We start from the raw sequence: 22,216 nt of genomic DNA, 5'->3' as shown, positions 1-22,216 counted from the left end.
GCAGCGTATTGGTACGAGTGACTCGAGGAACAGGGGGCGCGAAATTCAAAACGGTTCAAACGATCGACGTAAAAAGAAAAGACAAAAAAAGATATATAGAGAGAGAAAGTGTGAAGCTGCTTGGTAGGTTAAGTCGATCTGTTTACGTTCTTCCTCGATATTCGATGAGCAATCGACTCGTATCGTTCGATCGAGAGGGGCCTTTTTCTAATTGAGAAATGCTAAATTTTGGGACTTGGAAAATGCCAATCTGAAAATGTGAAACACTTTGAACGTTAGAAGAACATTTGTGTCTCGGTTTCATCGAACATTTACGAATGACGAGTCGAATCTCTTCGTTTCATCGAGAAACATGGCCGACCGAGAGTCTCGTTCGCAGGTTAGGCCATTTTTTGTAGGTTAGGTTCCGGCACGAACTCGTATTTTTTCGCAAGGGTACGATCGATGAGGGACACATGTTCGCGTAGACACGCATACTCGCGGCCAGCCACGTTTCTCACAGACACTGCGCATCGTCGTTCAAACGAGGCAATCGATTCGCAACGAGCCACACTATCCTCCGATCATTGTTTAAATATTAGCTTGGTGCACATAAAACGTCCGGGAATTCTAATTTTATGATAGCGTTTCGTGTAACGAATACAGTTCACTCTCGTTATATTGCCACCTCCTTTTATTATGGACTATTCGAGTTACCAACTGTAGTCCATAAAAGTTCATTTGCATTATTTAATTATGGTTTATATTCTTTATATTTGCATTGCATTATTTAATTTATATTGTTTGTATTCTTTATATAGTTTATAGATTATTAGGTTAAATGGATAGATTATTAGGTTATTTAGGTTAAATGGATTGGTTTATGTTATTTAAATTATACTAAACAATTGTATAAATTGTATTAAATTGTTCAAATTATGCTAAATAAAATTGTTACTTAAATTATATCGAAATTGATTTATACTAGTTAAGTTGCATTAAATTATATATTATTATAGAATTATTTAAGTAATATTAAGTAAATCTATTTGTATTGCAATTTTCATTGTTATAAAATTTGTCACTGATATTTTAATACTCCAATTTTATCTATGAAAATATTTGCACTCAAGTTTGAGTAAAATTTAAGCAAATTTAATAAAATTGAATCAACTAATAAAATTTAATCTAATTTAATAAAATTGAATCAACAAATAAAATTTAGTCCAATGCAATATTTAATAGTGTCAACAATTTATTATACAAAAATCAATCTAAGTCTTTTCAATGTTATTTTTGCACCGGGCCCTGCAACTACTAGCGACGCTACTGATTTACCTTCACACCAGTGGTTCTCCTTCATATTATACGAGAGACCATTAAATTAAAAGAAAAAAAAAAAACTGAAAACCTATAATTTCTACAATTTCTAATTTTACAAATCAACCCCATTGGTGGCAATATAACGAGATTCTACTGTAACGAACTATATCGACCTGTGAGTCACGTATCTTTCAGTGTTCAATGAATCATATTGGTTCTCCTTTGACCTTTTTCCAATTTTAATTTCAAGCTGATAGAATATTTAAGTATGTACCCTGACAATCCACTTTGTACTTTCTTTTATTAAATTATAATTATACTGCTTCTTAAAGCTGTTTTTTAATTTCAACTTTTGTTATATTCTCAAGGTTTATTTTTGAAAGCAATATAAATTATTGTGTTGATAATAAAGGTACTTTTTTATTTTTCTTGTATTAAATTATAATCACAGTGCTTCTTAAAGCTGTTTTTTTATTTAAACTTTTGTTAATATATTCTCATGGTTTATTTTTGAAAACAGTACAAATTGTTGTATTAATAAAAAAAATACTTCTTTATTTTTCTTTTATTAAATTATAATCACAGTGCTTCTTAAAGCTGCTTTTTTATTTAAACTTTTGTTAATATATTCTCATGGTTTATTTTTGAAAACAGTACAAATTGTTGTATTAATAAAAAAAATACTTCTTTATTTTTCTTTTATTAAATTATAATCACAGTGCTTCTTAAAGCTGCTTTTTTATTTAAACTTTTGTTAACATATTCTCATGGTTTATTTTTGAAAATAATGTGAATTGTTGTGTTGATAAAAAAGATACTTTTTTATTTTCTTTTTTTCATGAAATAATTAACAAGTTGTTCTAAAGATTTCTACATATTTTATCAAGTACTGACAATTTCTTAAATTTTAAAAATATATAAACATTTTCAGAATTTTAATTTTAAAACTACTAATTTTTATTTGAATGAAATAATCATAATATTTTAATAATGACATTAATAATTAATTTAAAACTACCAATTTTAATTTTAATAAAATAATGATATTTTAGCAATGACATTAATAATTAATTTAAAACTGCCAATTTTGATTTTAATGAAATAATGACATTTCAGTAATGACATTAATAATTAATTTAAAACTGCCAACTTCAATTTTAATAAAATAATGATATTTTAGCAATGACATTAATAATTAATTTAAAACTACCAATTTCAATTTTAATAAAATAATGATATTTTAGTAATGCCATTAATAATTAATACTTTGATCGATTATGATGCTTGAAACGAATCGTGTGAAACGGTGTATAAATAATTGAAGTTAAAAATTAATCGGAGAACAGTGTGTGCTCGAAATATTTACCAATTCGTGTATATCGAGGAGAATATACGTGTAAATATTGTGGCCACCGCTTGCCTCGCCAATCTGAACTACTGATCTGTGACGAGACCAGCGTTCTACTCTAACGACACGAATTCTGCGAAACATTCAACTCGCTAATCGAGACAAACCGCAGTTACAATGGTTTATATGTACTATTTAACACGTAGAAAGACAACAGAACAATTTCACGGAATAACATGATACATTGCAAACTAAATAAACCAGAATTGTGGCGCGACGTGATAACTTAAACTGCCTTAAGCCGCTGACACGCTGATCAATCTTGATATTTCCAGTTCTACATTCGTTTAATACATTTATATTATATATTATATACATTTAAGTAATTTAATCATCTTAGTTATTGTAATAAATATTGATAACTGTGTTTGTTGATACATTGTTATGTTTGTTAGTTTGTTAGTACTATGTTTTATAAATATGAAGTTCAACATAAATTTTTGTTAGTCTATTTTCATTTTATATAATAATACTCTGGTTAAATTTAGCAAATAGAGTTAGTTAAATACTTTTAAAAATGCATCAGGTTACATTTGACAAAATTAATATTTGTTAAGAATTAATCAATTATATAATATTTTTAAAAAATTAATAAATCATATTTTTTATAGCAGAGACAAATTTTCCTTGATACAACACAGTTCAGAAATTAAATTCAATTTTTAATTAACATTAATGTACAGAATCTGACAGAAATATTTAAAGATAGACAAATAAATTTAAGTAGTGTTAAAGAAGATAATATTTATACTTATTACTGTGTTTAACTAGTTATGTTACATCTTAAAAAATTAAAATTCACAAGAGAAAATCTTGTAGCGTGGCAGCGGCTTAAGCTTCATTCACCCCTGGTTTATTTACATCACAAAACTTTCCCTACCGGTTCAAACCACATAACCTAAATCAGAACAGTAATTAATAATTATCATAAGATAAAAATTCAGGAAGTCTAACCACATCCGAGATAAAAATTATCTAAAACATTCCAATAAGTTGAACGTTTCGCAGAAATCGAACAAATATATTTAGGAGAAACAAAATTGCCTTCAATTTCTGATGCGACATACAACTGGCATAGAAATTTTGATATCAAAAAAACGAAATGGAAATTCAGAAACGTTTAAGGCAATTTAGTTTCTCGCTCGGGATCTTCTATAGTAAACTATAGACTCGTTTAGTTTTCATACGTATTGAACAAAAATACTTTGGACTATTTAAGGAAAATGTGAAAAAGGCTTACCAAACCGACGAGTAGAAAAAATACTAGGAATGTGCGGCCGAGGACCGTCTGGCAGTAAACGTCGCCATATCCTACCGTGGACATCGTCACGATCAGAAAGTAGACGCAGGTCCAGTACGAAAGCTGTTGAGGGTTCGTGAACTCGAACGGGTCCCCTGAGTTTTCAAGCTGCAAACAAACAGATCAAACTTTTAGAATCAACCTGTCACTAACTGCTATCTATACGCTATCGTGGACTCGAATACTTTGATCCCTTTACACAAGATACTAATACAATCATAACATCTGACTTTCTCCAACGTTTATCCACTTTTTACCCAACTTCAAGCTTTAAATATATCAACTGATATTTTGTTACACCCTGTTATACCAAACATTAGCTACCTAACAGAGTAGTAACTCACACCTTATATGTAGTAACTCATAGAAACTCTGACGTAATTTGAAAACACAGTACAGAACACCACTTATCTTATACCAATTTGAAGCTGAAGGTCTCAAAAAAATTGTTATTTAATAGCTCTATTAATATTTTTAACATAAAATGGTTGATTCGATAAATAATGCATCACTTACGTTAACACTGTTCATCAAATAATAATAATATTATGCTATATTCCACTGACAACCAGTGGGTTTATACTCAAAATATTGATGAAACGTTTATGTAGTCGTCTTCATTAAACTGGAAGCTTCAAATTGACGTGTCATAAGCGGTATTTTTAGACACTTTTATATCACGGAATCGGATCTTTCCACGTTTCGAAATCAACTACCCGATATGTAACAGCTTTTCATTACTTGCTAGGAATGACAACTATTCATTTCTTTATAACATTATCGATGAAACGTTTACGCGGTTATTTTTGTCGGAATTCAAGCTTTAAATTGATATATATCAAGTACCATTTTGCTACACCTTTCTGTTATAAGATCGTGCCAAACATTAGTCACCTAATAGAGTACATGAGTATAGGTAGTAACTGATTCATTGAGTTGAGGCCGACGGACAGCCATTTTATGTTACGAATATTGATAAAACGTTTATATAGTCCTTTTTATTATACTTCAAGCTTTAAATTTACGTGTCATAAGTATCATTTCGGGATACTTTTATGTCATGAAATCGAGTGTGATTTTATACGTTTCAGGATCGGTCATTGTTTGCTATAATTAGCAGCCAATCATTTTGTATTAAGAAAATGTATGAATTGTTTATGTAGTCATTTTTGTTATGTTTTAAGCTTTAAATTGGTATACAACAAGTGCCACTTTGTGATACTTTCTATAATAAAATCGTGTAAAGTATTAACTACTTAGTAGAATACTTTCTACAGTAATCGATTGCTCTTGAGGCCGATAGGTAACCATGTTGTACTAAACATATCGCTAAAACATTTATATGGCAATTTTTATTATACTTTAAGCTTCACATTGATGTGCTATAAGTGGTTTTCTGTGATGCTTTTATGTCATGAAATTTCGTTAGACTTTTACACTTCAAAATTGGTCATTATTTATTACAATTAATAACCATTCGTGTTATACTAAAAAACTTAATGGATCCTTTACGTAGTTATGTTTGACAGATTTATAGCTTCAAATTGATATATCATAATTGATATTCTGTGATGCTTTTATGTCATGAAGTTAGACTTACTACATTTTACATGTTTTATGTAGACTTACTACATAAATGTGTTAACAATCTTACCAAATGAATGATGCCAGCAGCTGTTAACCAGACGGAGATGAAAATCGATACAAGTTGGGCGAGACGAATGGAGCTTGATGTCTTTAGAATGTTTAGATACTGGAGGATGTCAGGGACCGTCATCAGTCGTAGGGCTCGGAGGAACCTCAGTCCGATCCACGTCCGATCGAGATATATCGATACGAAGGATGGTGGTATCGTAAAGTAGTCCACGAACGAATACATCTCCAGCATGAACCACAGCTTGTCACTGGCGGCGATAAACTATTATAAAACAAAACATTTCGTTTTATACTACAACTATATAGTCCTAACGAATGGATTAACCAGTTAACTGTGTTCGACATATAAAACTTTATTTCGCCGCATTATACGTGTACACCCCTCACCTAAAATATCACATTCACCATAAAACCTCGACATTTCAATAAGAAGTAATAAAATTGTCATTCGATGATACGTTTCCTCTACATTACCAATAAAACTGCTATCGGCAGTTGTACTTATAAAAAAAGTTTATTTTATGAACACAACTGTATCTTGTACATGTATTTTATAAAAAAGAGTTTATTTTATAAATACAACTGTATTTTGTACATGTATTTTATGAAGAAAAGTTTATTTCATAAATACAACCGTACTTTGTGTACGTATTTTATGAAAAATGTTTAATTATTCTCTGTAGAATATCGGATATTCCACGTACAGTTTACAACCTGAATCGATTATTTTCTCCAATGCATCTGATAAGGAGTCACGATACTGGTGCATGACCTGCGAAGTGCCATTTTGTACAGCGCTTCGCTAGAAAAAATACCACGCATCAACCGAATTTCTTCAAATTACTTTACTTCTTCAATTCTTTTATACGAATTTTACCCTCGACAATTTTCAAGCTTCAACAACCTTTTCAACAACGAATCGTTCATTTTCCATCGAACGAAAATCCTTCCTCGTTTTGCTTTTTTTGTATAATTTGTAACAGTGTTTACTTTACGTTTGACGCGTATACTGCTTGATTTTAATTCCGCATCCTATGATGGATTTTTGAAACTAAATTCTGCAGTTAACTGGTTAAACTCGTTCGAGCCCGGGATAACAGGTGCAGTTTAATCGAGATAAAGCGAAATCGTAAATTTAACCATCAGGATGAGGCACCGATTGATGTTCGCTGCGACATCAATTGGCGCCGATGCTCTCTGAATTTCACCACTTTCCTGGTGCGTGTAAATTTATTGTACTGAGCGTGAACGTGTTAAAACGATATTACCGTTGTATATAGGGTGAGTCGATAAAAAAGACATAATTATTTGTTGGCGTCAAAAAATATTTTAAACAAAACTTTTATTTTGAGAGACATCTTGTGATGGTCATAAATTCTACCCAGACAAGTTTCAAGATTTCAAAACAATATTTATTTTTTATAATGAATTTGTATGTCTTTCTTTTATGTAAACGAAAAATAATACTAGAATCATTTTATTAGAGACCATAACCTATAACCTATAAAATTCTACCATAACTGGTATGCCATAACCTATAAAATTTTCTGTTTTATTACATGTGAATAACCCTAAATAGTTTATGAGGTATTTTTAATTATCTTATGAAATGTCTCATGTTTTGAATTTGTAGTATTTCATGAATTATTCATACTTTTAACACTGTACTTCAATTAATTTTTAATTAATTAATTGCTCTACACAGAATATCTTACAAAATTGAATTTCACATAAAGATGAATGTATTTAAAAAATAAAAATTATATAATCTTAGAGGCATTAAGATAAAAATTGATGACCATCACAAAATCGGACCTAACCTAACATAACCACAAAATGGCCACCACAGAAATTAATTTTACATATAAAATATTTTAATACAATAAATTTTAGATCATTCGTATTGACTCACCCTGTAGATTCTAATTTTAACTAACAAAAAAGAATAATGATTTATGTCTTTAATTTATTTATTCATTTTTCAATTTGAAAATAACAGTGCATAAAATATAAATAGGTCTAGCGTTAAAATAAGCTCAAAGCAAGAATATAAATTATATTTTGAATTGTTAAAATAATACCGTTGCTATTTAATATTGATTATGTTACACTTACGCGTATAAAAAAGTAGACCATAAAAAATATATTGAAAGCTAAGTCTATCTGCTGAGTAATGTTGTTGCTCCACTTTTGGCAACGTTCCACCTCTTCACTGTAACATAAAATTGTCATAATGAAAATATCAAGTTGAATTATTTGTTGATATATTTAATCAAGTTTGATCAAGAATAAAATAAATAATAATACTATTATGAATTATGAAAATTATGGTAGGAACAATTACACTTGTTGAATATAATATTCTTTAATGCAATCTGTTTCAGATATAAATTTATTCAGATATAAAAAATTTAGAAATTCATTAAAAAATTGATGTTTAATTGAATTTTATGTTTTATACCATGTTTTGTACCATTTATGAATTATATATCATTTTTCTTGTGTACTATTATTAGTAATTTAATTGCAAAAATAAATATATTATATTGTAAAGATAAATTTTAGTTATTAATAATAACTAAATATAAATATTAAATAATTAATATTTAAAATAATTATAGGGTATATATTTATAGATTAATATTTTGCAAAGATGTTAAAAAATATGAATAAATTCAATAATAATTATTTATCTCACCTGGAGGCATCAATGAAGTATATTATAAGCGATGCTATACTGAGAATGAAAACTAACACCACCTGAAACAGAAAAATATGAAAATCATAAATAATTGATTCCTATGAAATTATTTAATCTATTATTTAGTGGTAGGTAAACTTTTTGCGGTAGAATATTATTATTTATACAATGTTATTAGTTATTTTGCAATAGTAATATCTGTTTTGGACTACAATTTATATAATCACTTTTGCAAGTTTAAATTTGAGGATATAAATTTTCTAAGCCTTTTCAATTAAAAAATTGTTAAATATAAAAATTATAAATTTTCTTAAGGTTAATTTTCAAATACAAAAATGACAAATTTTCTCAAGTTAATTTTTAATGATAACAATTAGTAGCATTCCTAATTTGAAAATTTTTAAATACAAAAATTACAATTTACCCCAACTTGAAGATTTTTGGATATAAAAATTTAAAATTTTCTTAACTTGGAAATTCCTAAATACAAAAAACCCCAATTTCCTCAATTTAAAAATCCCTAAATACAAAAATTTCAAACTTCCTCAACTTAAAAACCCCTAAATACAAAAATCCCTAATTTCCTCAACTTGAAAACCCCTAAATACAAAAATCCCCAATTTCCTCAACTTGAAAACCCCTAAATACAAAAATCCCCAATTTCCTCAACTTAAAAATCCCTAAATACAAAAATCCCCAACTTCCTCAACTTCAAATCCTCCATCTCCAAAAATCCCAAATTCCCTCACTTTAAAAATATCCAACTCCAAAAATTCCAATCCCCAAAAAAACATTAACTACCCAAACATGACTGTATTACCTAAAAAACAGTACCAAATAAATATTATTACCCAAATAAATAAACGACCAAAAAAACAAACACATTAATTCTCATCCCCGTACAAACAGTTAATCACAAAGATATATCCCACCAAATATACTAAAACCCGTTTCATTCGCATTACTTCAAAATTACTCGAAATACGTCCATGACATTTACGCGCTGACCTAATAAAACCGAAAACGCTATATTTTGTGTTGTCTGCATTCGTAACGATATAGAAATGGAATAGCGTTTAGTACTTAATAGATATCGATGTACCGAATACTCGCGCACACGTACACACACACGTGAGGTACTTCTCAACTATAGAATTCCTCGTGGAAACATATGTATAGCGCAAGTGTGCTTGAATAAATAAAGAAGCACGGCTTATGGTATTTTAACTGTCGATCGATCTCGACGGTTGGCTTTGTTCCAAGTAACAGCTCGTCAAATTTCAAGTAATTTCACCACATGTGCCATATAAAACATCGGTGATTTATCGTAGATATAAAAACAAAACAATTAATGATTGATGAACGTTCTTCGTGATTAACGACCTGGGGAACAACGTTTGCTAATCGATTTTCTAGTTTTTAGACTGTTACTAACTTTATTTTTACTTGGGTACTTGGATGTAGATTATTTTATCGTTTAATGTAATATAATTTAATGATACAATTTTTTATGGAGTTTAAGTTTTATTATTTTTGTGTTGTAGTTGTTAATTTTATTTGTGGACTGATTTTATTTAACACAATTTAATGTGTAGTATATATTGTATTACTTCTATGTTATAGTTGTTGATTTTATTTGTACAGTGATTTTATTTAACACAATTTAATATGCAGTTTAAATTATATTACTTTTATGTTATAGTTGTTGATTTTATTTATAGAGTGATTTTATTTAACACAATTTAATGTGTAGTATAAATTGTATTACTTCTATGTTATAGTTGTTGATTTTATTTGTAGAGTGATTTTATTTAACACAATTTAATATGTAGTACAAATTGTATTACTTTTATGTTATAGTTTTTGATTTTATACATAGAGTGATTTAACACAATTTAATATTTAATTTAATAATGTAAAGTTACATTATTCTCATGTCATAGTTGTTAATTTCATACATAAAACCATTATATCTAATATAAAACAGTTTCTAACATAGAATAGTCTCTTTAGAGCATCTACTAAACCCTAGAAAGTAAGTAGTGAAGTCAATCAACAGCACAAAATATTTCGTTATGAACAAGAAACAATTATATTAACATTGAAGCTTGAAATGTGGATCTACAGAAAATTTAAATGTGTAGATCTATAGAAACTTGAATATAGAAAAGCCTAAATACAATACTATTCAAGAATTAAATAATTTATATAAACATATGTGGAAATAAGGTTCGCAAAGAACGAGTGGACGTGAATCGGTTATCTCCGTCTCCCTTCGGCGCTACTCGGGTGATCGTAGCTCTCCCGCCAGTTATACGACGCTCGGCCGACAGAGACCGAGAGCGTCCGAAGCTAACCGAAGTACTTCCACTAAACTCCTTCCTTCACAAAACCCTTCAAATTTTAATGATTTCTTCGACCAAATACTTTATGTTTTATTCACGTAAGTCCACAATTATCTTCATTAAAAAATTCCCCAATTTTGATCAGTATAAAATACTTTTCACTCGACATTTGGATTATTTAATCACTTTATTATACATAATGTAACGTTTTATCTACAGTTTTACCTACAGTTACTTGTCTATAGCTACCCACATCTAAAATTCCTTAATTTTGATTATTATAGAGTGAAGAATACACTTCAACGTTTGAATTATTCAATCATTTCTATTATACTTAATAACTTCATCTACAGTTTTATCTACAGTTACCCACAGCTATCCAGAAATTCCCTAATTTGTATTACTTGTAGAGTGAAGAATACTCTACCCAGAAATTCCCTAATTTTGATTATTTGCAGAGTGAAGAATACTCTAGAATATCTAGTGAAGAAACTTTAATATTGAAATTATTCGATCGTTTTATTATACTACATAAAGTGGCACCTGCCCCCCGAGACAACGAGTTGTTCAGACCGTCAGTGAAGAATTTTTTCCAAGTTTTTTCTCTTGTTAGATGCGCTCGTTTGTTAGAAAAAAAAACGAGTCTAGTCAGCGATTCAGAGAATGTAGGAAGAAGACACCTACGTGGCACATGTGCAGAGACCACTTTTGCCTCTCATCTTATCTTCTGTTAACCTATGTTACACCCCCTAGGTAAAAACGCAGCCCTCGTGTTTAAAGGGATCCCAACCGAACGAGTGGCTGGCTTGTTTCAGTATCATACACTGCATTGTTCATTTAATTAAACATCTTAACCTGTTTCTGTTTCTTTTATTTATTCGTCATTGGAACTGAGTATTATTTCAAACTATTTTTAAATAATAATATATATTGTCATTAAAAATACAATTTTAATAGTGTATTAATAAATGTATTAAATAATTGTTCACTTAATTATCAGGTTACTATAATAAATTTGAAAAATGAAGACAATGAGTGAATTTGATGTTTTGAGCGTTTATTAGGATGATAATTAAAAAATCTATAAACATGAACATTTTTAAATTTGTATATTTAAATGGATTTAAGTTTGTCTATGTAAAAATTAAAAAATCCTTAATATTCTTCAATTAATGATAAAAAAATATGAAAATCCCTGATTGTCTCTAATTAATGATACAAAAATATGAAAATCCCTAATTGTTTCTAATAAATGATCAAAAAATATGAAAATCCCTAAATGTCTCCAAATAACAATAAAAAAATTTAAAAATCCCTAGTTTTCTCCAATTAATGATCAAAAAATTAAAAAATCCCTAATTTTCTTCAATCAATGATCAAAAAATTTAAAAATCGCTAATTATCTCCAAATAACAATAAAAAAATTTTTTTAATCCCTAATTTTCTCCAATTAATGATTAAAAAATATGAAAATCCCTAGTTTTCTCCAATTAATGATCAAAAAATTAAAAAATCCCTAATTTTCTTCAATCAATGATCAAAAAATTTAAAAATCCCTAATTATCTCCAAATAACAATAAAAAAATTGTTTAAATCCCTAATTTTCACCAATTAATGATTAAAAAATATAAAAATCCCTAATTTTCTTCAATTAATGATTAAAAAATAAAGAAATCCCTTTTTTTCTTCAATTACTGATCAAAAAATTAAAAAATCCCTAATTGTCTCCAAATAATAACCAAAAACTTCAAAAATCCCTAGTTTTCCCCAAATACCAATAAAAAAACTCAAAAATCCCTAATTTTCTCCATTAACCACAAAAAAATTCGAATATACCTAAAAAAATTAAAAAATTTCAAAACTTGTCTCCACATTCGAAAATAAATTTTTGCAGTGAATAAATAAGAGGGTTCGAGAACTTCGAATTTTCTTGAGCGGAAAATTTGAGAACTCGCAACGCGGAAGTTAGTAAATTTGTAAGTTTGACTTGATAGCGAGATAACAGCAATAAATCTAGCCTTTCAAGGGAAAATTGACTACCCTTAACAGTAATGCTAACAGTTTTCCAAGTCTGGCGTAAAACGTGGCGATCAAGATGTAGGTCACCGGGTTATCGCCACCGTTGCTGACCTTCTTCATCGTCCAAAGCTTTTCCAACCAATTGCCCTTTCGGAAAGACAACGACAAAAACCGAGAAAAACCGTGAATCTTGGAGCCATTCAAGTACGTAATTCTTTTGTGAAGAAGCTTGGAAATACTCCCTTTTGATACAAGTCGATCAGATTTATGTTTCGTTATGTTTTAGTGTACAGTTGATCGCGTTAAATGTTTACAAATTTATTGTATTATATTTTGGAATTTGTTATGTTTGCTGCGTTATTAAATTTATTTACTGAGTTTGTTATATTTGTTATTACTTCAGTTCTATTATTGAATTTATTTATAGAATTTGTTATATTTGTTGTATTACTGAATTTATTTACTGAGTTTGTTATATTTGTTGTATTACTGAATTTATTTGCTGAATTTGTTATATTTGTTGTATTACTGAATTTATTTACTGAATTTGTTATTTTTGTCACATACCTAAATAATTTCATAAATTATTTCTAGTATTATGAATTAATCAAATAACTTTACTGTGTTGCATTATTATTTTGTTAAAACAAGAAAAATATTTTTTTAAAAATTATTATATTTGAAGGAATAAATTTGTAAAATTATAAACTTGTAAATTTATAAATTTGAAAATTTGCAAATCCCTAAATTTGAAATATCCTTATTATTTTAATTTTTTACCTCAAAGGTGAATTTGTAAATTTTCAGTTTTCCAAACAGGTAAACTTATGAAGACAAAAATGTGTGAAATCAAAAATTCAGTATGAAACCTAATAAATTTACAAATTTATTATTTAAGATTTTTAAAATCTTCAAATGTTTAATAACTAAATAGGAAAATGTGAGAATTTGAAAATGAAACAATGAGAAAACATAGAAACAGTAAACTGCAAAAATTAAAAGAATACAAAAATGCATTCTCAAAAAAGACGTAAAAGTACGAAAACATGAAGACATAAAAATGTAAAAATACAAAAATCCGTAAATTAGCAAATAAGTTACCCGAAACTTCCGAAACTAGTAAACATAAAAACATGTCAAAACCTTCCAAATGCACAAACTCGCAAATTTATGATTCCCAACTTGCACCCTCGAAAACAAGAAAATAAATCTGCGACCTTAAAACAGCGACCTAAAAATCGATGACGGTAATTTCGATAATAGGTTATCTCTACAAAGGATATGCAATCGGATTGTTTATTTATTTACTTTATGTTTCAAAGTTATAACAAACATTCACGATCGTTTGTTTTAGAATTAACCGAATAAATATACAAATATTTAGCTAATACAGTACTGGGCCATCAAATTTTAAATTTTAAGCATTTTTCACGTTTTGTAAAATTATATTTTGTAAAATTCCTTAGGTTCACATTGAAATGATATAATTAGCTTCTATGATACATCACTACTGTACATAATGTTATTAACACATGTCAATATCTTACCCTTGTCAATTTCTACCCTTTTCTAGGATTAACTGAATAAATACACAGAATGTAACTAATACACTCCATGGCCATCGAATTACCACTATAAATTTTCAGAATTTTTCAAGGTTTATAGCTATCAAACTTAAATTTTCTTACATGCTCCTAATTCGATGATCGGAGACTATACAGTTTGTGAGGTTATGTATACATTTAAGTTTAGTCGCGCTGAGACGGCCATAGCACCCTAATTTTTGTAACCTTTTGAATACCTCTGACTTAAATCGCTTTTACTAAATATACTAATGTAGCTTAAAATTGGTCCCCTATTTTCTGCATATGGCTACTATTATTATCTGTAATAACAATCTGAAACTTTCGTACAAGGTCCTAATTCGATGATCAGGGACTATACAGTTTGTAAGGTTATGTATGTAAGGTTAGACGCGCTGGGACGATCATAGCACCCTAATTTTTGTAACCTTTTGAATACCTCTGACTTAAATTGTTTTTACTAAATTTACTAATGTAGCTTAAAATTGGTCCCCTATTTTCTGCATATGGCTACCGTTACTGTCTGTAATAACAATCTGAAACTTTTGTATGAAGTTCTAATTGAATGTCCAGGGACCACATATCGCGATATATGTAATATGTAATATGGACGTTTATTTTGAAAGTGGGTCCATTTGTATGAATAGACATTATTTTACTCAAATCACCTAAAACAAATTTATATAATCAAATTACATATTGATCGATCGGTAGAGAAATTGCTGAACTACCAGTAACCTATATTTTTTCATTGACAACCATGCTAAAGTTTGATTTTCTCAAAATAAATGAAAGTGGAGTTACACCACTTTCGAAATGAACGATCCATATAAAAGTAATAACAGTAGAGAAGTAATAGTAGAAAAAGTAGTAGAAAATATTGTTTGCTGTCGAGAAGCATTGACTTACTAAAGAAATCTTAAATGCTAACCCACCAAAATAATTTCCATCATTCTCTAACGCTATTTGCCAGTAAAAGCAATCGTTCAAAATGAACGATCCATATAAAAGTATTAGTAGTAGAGAAATAATAATAGAAAAAGTAGTAGAAAATATTGTTTGCTGTCGAGAAACATTGATTTACTAAAGAAACCTTAAATGCTAACCCACCAAAATAATTTCCATCATTCTCTAACGCTATTTGCCAGTAAAAGCAATCGTTCAAAATGAACGATCCATATAAAATAGCAGTAGAGAAGTAATAGTAGAAAAAGTAGTAGAAAATATTATTTGCTGTCGAGAAACATTGATTTACTAAAGAAACCTTAAATGCTAACCCACCAAAATAATTTCCATCATTCTCTAACGCTATTTGCCAGTAAAAGCAATCGTTCAAAATGAACGATCCATATAAAAGTATTAGTGGTAGAGAAATAATAATAGAAAAAGTAGTAGAAAATATTGTTTGCTGTCGAAAAACATTGGTACACTAAAGAAACCTTAAATGCCAACCCGCCAGAATAATTTCCATCATTCTCTAACTTGCTTTTTACTAGCGTAAAGACAATTGTTCGATTCCTTCTCAAAAAAAGTCCTCCGATTTTCCATCAAAAAACTCTGAAGTCATCAAAGAAATTTGGAATACTTTTCGGTAACCGTAATAATAATAAATATTGTTTCACAATATTGTTAGCAGAAATCGATTAAAAACGTTTGATAGTGTCGTCTAGATCCCGCGATTGCGTCTATGTACTTCTATCAGCATGGTCTGACGATACGAAAATAGCGAGGGCACTCGTGATGTGTCTGTCCGAGACCCACGCTAATTCGCACGCTAAAATAAGAACGTCAACCTTTATTTATAACGAAGTACGATAGGTCAGATTGTCGTCGTCAAGGAAAACGATAGAGGCGCTTTGATCTACTCTATTACATTCGTTTATAAAAGGCACTTTTATTGAGATACAATAAAACGCTTGATTCAAAGAACAGCGTACCCTTCCATTCCGTTTCCGTTAACGTTCTACGTGTCTGCACATACATTATTTTTAGATCTCCTCATAGCATTTATTTTTATAGCTGCAAGCACTTAACTATGAACTAGGATTTCAGTTTATGTTTTAACTACTGGATATTGCTGAGGTAGTTTTATTTTTGATGGCTTTCATACTTAACGTTCTTATTCTGGGTTAGTTCTTTGGTGAACTTTTTGGGTTTGGGAAGTTTGGAGGATTGAAATTTTTATTTTGGAAGGTTTATTATTTAATATTTTTATTTTTGATTGCTTTAATAATTAGTAAGTTTGGTTTGGGAAGCTTGGAGGGTTGAAATTTTTATTTTGGAAGGTTTATTATTTAATATTTTTATTTTTGATTGCTTTAATAATTAGTAAGTTTGGTTTGGGAAGCTTGGAGGGTTGAAATTTTTATTTTGGAAGGTTTATTATTTAATATTTTTATTTTTGATTGCTTTAATTATTAGTAAGTTTGGTTTGGGAAGTTTGGAGGGTTGAAATTTTTATTTTGGAAGGTTTATTATTTTATATTTTTATTTTTTATTGCTTTAATTATTAGTAAGTTTGGTTTGGGAAGCTTGATGTTTAAAATTTGTTATATTAAGCATTCATGTTTGCAATTTTTATTTTGGAAAGTTTTAATATTAGTAATTTTTTGTTTGGGAAGTTTCAATGTTCCTAATTTTTATTTAGGAAGCTCCAATATTTCTAACTTTTATTTTGGGAAACTTTAATGTTCAAAATTTTTATTTTAGAAAGTTTCAAGGATTATTTTGAGAAGTTGCAATATTTAAAATTGTCATTCCATTGAACTTTAACTATTGAAAACAAAATATATGGTAACATTGCAATATTTTCAAGAACATAAAAAATATTAAAATGGTATGTAAAAATAAATATCCAATTAGTATATTTTTATATTTATAATAACATAACATAATACTAATCTTGATTCAACTAATAGCATCTTATAAAAATTGTATAAAAACAAAATACAATCACAATATCAAATTACAATATAACAAAAAAATTAAACAATGGAATGCAACAATAATATTAAACAATACACAATAACATTTAAAAAACAATATATAATAATATTAAATAATCTATGATATGCTACGCCTCACATAAAATAAACGAAACAAATAAATAATAATCATTTTGACTATTTATTTCATTTATCCAAAAAGTATCATGACTAATCTATTTTTAAACATATCCTGATAAAATTTTACACTTGTCATTGTTCTACTAGCTTCCTTGTGCAGGCAGTAAAGAAATTTTTATTTTGCAGTCTCAGCCACTCTAGGACATTTGTTTTCACTTCTTTGTCACCGTGTACTTTGACTGCACGTAAAGTCTCCTTGAGAAAAGCAAATAAAAAGAAGTCGCACTGTATGAAATCGGAATTCTAAAGCGCAAAAAATTTCCAACGATTTTACACCTTTTAAAAGGATCTGTTCCTTCACCCAGCGTTATTATTCATGTAACTAAAAATAATTTTTGTTTGTAATCAAAATATTAGATCGTATCAAGTCTTGATTATTTCAGAATAGTGAAAGTCTGGGGTAATTTCGTGACATAAAAGTATTTCAAAATGGCGCTTATGGTACGTTAATTTTAAGTTTAGAGTTTAGTGAAAATGACTGCGTGAAGGTTTCATGGGTAATATTAATACAAAATGGCGGACAGTCGATTGTAACAAACAGTGTAACGCTGTATACATCAATTAATTAACTTCAAAACAATGAAAGTCAGACACAAATTCATGACATAAAAGTATTTCAAAATGGCGCTCGTAATACATCAAATTAAAGCTTGAAGCTTACTGAAAATGCCTACATAAGGGTTTCATGGGTAATATCAATACAAAATGGCGGACAGTCAATTGTAACAAACAGTGTAACGCCGTATAAATCAATTAATTAATTTCAAAACAATGATAATCAGATACAAATTCATGACATAAAAGTGTTTCAAAATGGTGCTCGTAATACATCAAATTAAAGCTTGAAGCTTCCTCAAAATGCCTACATAAAGGTGTCATGGGTAATATCAATAAAAAATGGCGGACAGTCAATTGTAACAAACAGCGTAACGCCGTATAAATCAATTAATTAATTTCAAAACAATGAATGTCAGACACAAATTCATGACATAAAAGTATTTCAAAATGGCGCTCGTAATACATCAAATTAAAGCTTGAAGCTTCCTCAAAATGCCTACATAAAGGTGTCATGGGTAATATCAATACAAAATGGCGGACAGTCAATTATAACAAACAGTGTAACACTGTATAAATCAATTAATTGATTTCAAAACAATAAAAGTCATACACAAATTCATAACATAAAAGTATTTCAAAATGGCACTTATAATACATCAAATTAAAGCTTGAAGCTTCCTCAAAATGACTACATAAGCGCTTTCCTATTATTTGTTAACACAAAGTGCTAGTTACAATAAACAACCAACTTTGGAACCCATAAAGCCAGATTTGACTTAGTGACACAAACGCACCATAAATTCACGTTTATGGCGTATTCGTTTGAAGCTTAAAATTTACTGTGTAAACGTTTCATCAATATTTGCAATATAAACAGCTGGTAGTCAACATAACAGTAAGGTTATCACTAGAATAGCACTAAATCATGGTCCTCCACCTACTTCAAAAATATTGAGTACATAATCATTTTAAGCGAACTTCAAGCTTCATATTAGTGTCATATAAGTACTGTTAGCTTATATAGCTTCGTATAAGTGCTACTTTACACTTTTAACACGTTCGATCGCAAACTAACAAATGTATAGACGTTCACCCTACTGAACGTAATATTACCCATTCAGATCTCGAGTTGTCAAACAGGTAAAAGTAAAGTAATAGTAATAGTAAGGTAAAATAGTAAATAAAAATAGTAGTATATAAACGGAAACGTTGTAATATAAATTTTGGAAGTCCATAATAATCATATGGGGATGATTGCGGCGCGCGATAGCCAAAATCGAATATAAGATATTAATATAAAGGTTTAGTGTCTGTTTTGGCACGCGATTGTCGTTTCGTCGTCGATAGATTTTCAGTGTTTAATTTCACGTTTATCCCTATAAATAGTTGGTCGTGGAAAACTCGGTCGAATGTGGCGTTGGCGCGAAACGATGGAAACTTGGGGCTATGCCATCTCGGGATGTAAAACTTCTTGCCTGGCAACGGGCTCGTTCTCCTACTTTCTGCCACTTAGTGCGTTTTAATTTGGGACGCTCTGTTACCAGCCAATGCATTTATTCAAGAAAACGAATGTATATTAAGGTGAGGATCTTTCTTCAATCTTTCCTTATTTACCCTTCACCTTTTCGCTACGGTGTATAGTAACTGTGACGAATATGGAACATCGCTTTCTATTAAACGCTGCGATAAATGAATAGCAAAAGTGACCATGTAAATTATTTCGTTGTAAACAAAAAATTAATATCTGGCCGTCAGTTGACAGTGCGTGGTTGAATGTGAAACATTGTTTCATAGTGATTAAAAGTTCTTAAAGGCAAGTTAACTCAATTTTTAACCATGGTGAATCTTATGTGACTTTTTTTGAGTGAAAACGATTTATCAACAAATCTTTCTTTTTAAAATAATTATTTTCTTGTTAAAATACTTTTTGATGCAACATGAAACACGAGATTTTATGTGAACGTGAAGATCTACCTTTTTACCATTTTTGTATATTGAAAGTTTACATTATTTGTTATAAGTGAAAGTTTCCTATTAAAATTTGTTATGAAACGTTTGTGTATTTTTTGTCAGACTTCAAGCTTTAAATTGGTACTCAACAAGTGTCGTTTTGAGACGTCTTTCTGTCATGAAGTCGTATCAAACATTAACCACCTAATAGGGTAGCTCTTGTATACCGATCGCTCGTGAGGCCGATAACAAGCCATTTTGTATAAAGAATATCGATAAAACGTTTACGTAGCCTTTTTTATTAAGCTTCAAGCTTTAAATTGACGTATTACAAGTGGCAGTTTTCGATACTTTTATGTCATGAAATCGAGAGAGACTTTGTGCGTTTCAAAATCGATCGTTTTTTCCTCTGATGACTTTTTATTAAAAAAATGTGTAAAACGCTTGTGTATTTAGTTTTGTTATATTTCAAACTTTAAATTGATATACAACAAGCATTAGTTTGGCATCTTTCTATCATAAAAACGAACGTTAGCTTCGTAATAAGATATCTCTTGTGTACAGTGACCGATCGAACACTCTTGAGGCCGTTAATCAGCCATTTTGTATAAAGAATATCGATAAAACGTTTACGTAGCCCTTTTTATTAAGCTTCAAGCTTTAATTTGACGTATTACAAGTGGCAGTTTTCGATACTTTTATGTCATGAAATCGAGAGAGACTTTGTGCGTTTCGAAATCGATCGTTGCTCGCTCTGATGACTTTTTATTAAGAAAACGTGTAAAACGCTTGTGTATTTATTTTTGTTATATTTCAAGCTTTAAATTGGTACACAACAAGTATTATTTTGGCATTTTTCTGTCATAAAATCGAACGTTAGCTTCGTAATAAGATATCTCTCGTATACAGTGACCGATCGAACACTCTTGAGGCCGTTAATCAGCCATTTTGTATAAAGAATATCGATAAAACGTTTACGTAGCCTTTTTTATTAAGCTTCAAGCTTTAAATTGACGTATTACAAGTGGCAATTTTCAATACTTTTATGTCATGAAATCAATTATGAACCTTTACGTTCCAAATCGGTAATTGTTCAAATTACGACAATTTAACAATTAAAAATTGTCCAATTATTTATGTAATTACTTTTATCATATTTCAAGCTTTAAACTACAGTTTCATAGAATCAACAACCTAATACATTCCTCGAATAACCGATAATCGTCCAATATTTATTGTAATTACGTATCCGCCATTCAGCATTATAAATATTGATAAGAGATTACATATTCATTTTCCCAGGACCGTAAGCTCGAAATTGATATGCCATACGTATAATTTTAAAATACTTTTATGTCATCGTATCGCGTTAGTTTTATTGCATCAAAGTCAATCGATATTCAACGGTGAAATAATTTAAATAAATATAAATATCGGATAAATATGAATGATACTCCTTTAGAAAAGTCTGTTGGTCGTTCACAATTATAAAACAACACTACTGCAGCGGCGGAGGCAGGAAATAAACGCAAAGAACCAAGTGTGATAACACTCTTTGCGGAAGTGATATCTACTACAAACATGATGTCGATGATCGCTTCCACTTTAATTCTAGCTCTTCCTCTGCTTGGACTCTCCGGTTTTGTTTTATATTCTCGCAGCCTTTGTCTTTGTCCCTATATTCCTATACTGGTGGTTGCAAACGATTTAGGTCAAGTATTGCAACACGTTAAATAACGTGGGAGTTTCATGTGATCAACCATTAGCTTCGCGAAGCTTTTTTTATGGTCTGAAGAATCTTGCTTTGTCATGCATAGTGTTCGTCTATTTTTTTATTTTTTTTTTTCAAGCGTTTGAATTGTTTTCGAAATATTTTGTACTCTGATAACTTTTTTGATGTAGCTTTTTGTACTGTTTTTTGGTGGAATTATTTGTTGAAACTTTATGGACAATAATTTTAAATCGAAATAAACAGCGTAAGGACATTAATGTTTCACTTGTGATAATTAATGGTTGCACATTTGGTTGTTGGTATATAATAATTTATGGCAATAAATTATGTTAAATTACTGTAATTTATGATAATTAATTATTAGCAATTTAGCGGTTCGCAATTATTATGAATTAGCAATTACGTGGTATTTTATTTTAATAATTATTGGTTAAGGGTAATATATTTATATTTGTATGTTTTTACTTACTTTCTTTAAATTTCTTAGTAGGCAGGAAATTTACTATTTAGATTTCAGAATTGTGTTCAAGCTTAATA

The 22,216-nt window shown here is 29.3% G+C and overlaps 1 protein-coding gene across 37 annotated transcripts in view; it reads right to left on the bottom strand.

Moving 5' to 3' along the window:
* Nucleotides 1-22,216, bottom strand: part of slo (calcium-activated potassium channel slo) — a 139,511-nt gene that overhangs the window by 97,506 nt on the left and 19,789 nt on the right. For all 37 annotated transcript variants that reach the window (XM_076532436.1, XM_076532439.1, XM_076532433.1 and 34 more), the window contains exons 2-5: nt 8,365-8,426; nt 7,782-7,878; nt 5,665-5,928; nt 3,951-4,118 (exon numbers count right to left, since the gene is read on the bottom strand). In XM_076532436.1, coding sequence (XP_076388551.1) covers nt 3,951-4,118; nt 5,665-5,928; nt 7,782-7,878; nt 8,365-8,426 — 591 coding nt within the window. The remainder of the gene's footprint in view (nt 1-3,950; nt 4,119-5,664; nt 5,929-7,781; nt 7,879-8,364; nt 8,427-22,216) is intronic.

Source organism: Megachile rotundata, chromosome 6, assembly GCF_050947335.1.
Source record: "Megachile rotundata isolate GNS110a chromosome 6, iyMegRotu1, whole genome shotgun sequence".
In the NCBI taxonomy this organism is placed as follows: domain Eukaryota; kingdom Metazoa; phylum Arthropoda; class Insecta; order Hymenoptera; family Megachilidae; genus Megachile; species Megachile rotundata.
This window is presented reverse-complemented; position numbering and strand designations above follow the sequence as displayed.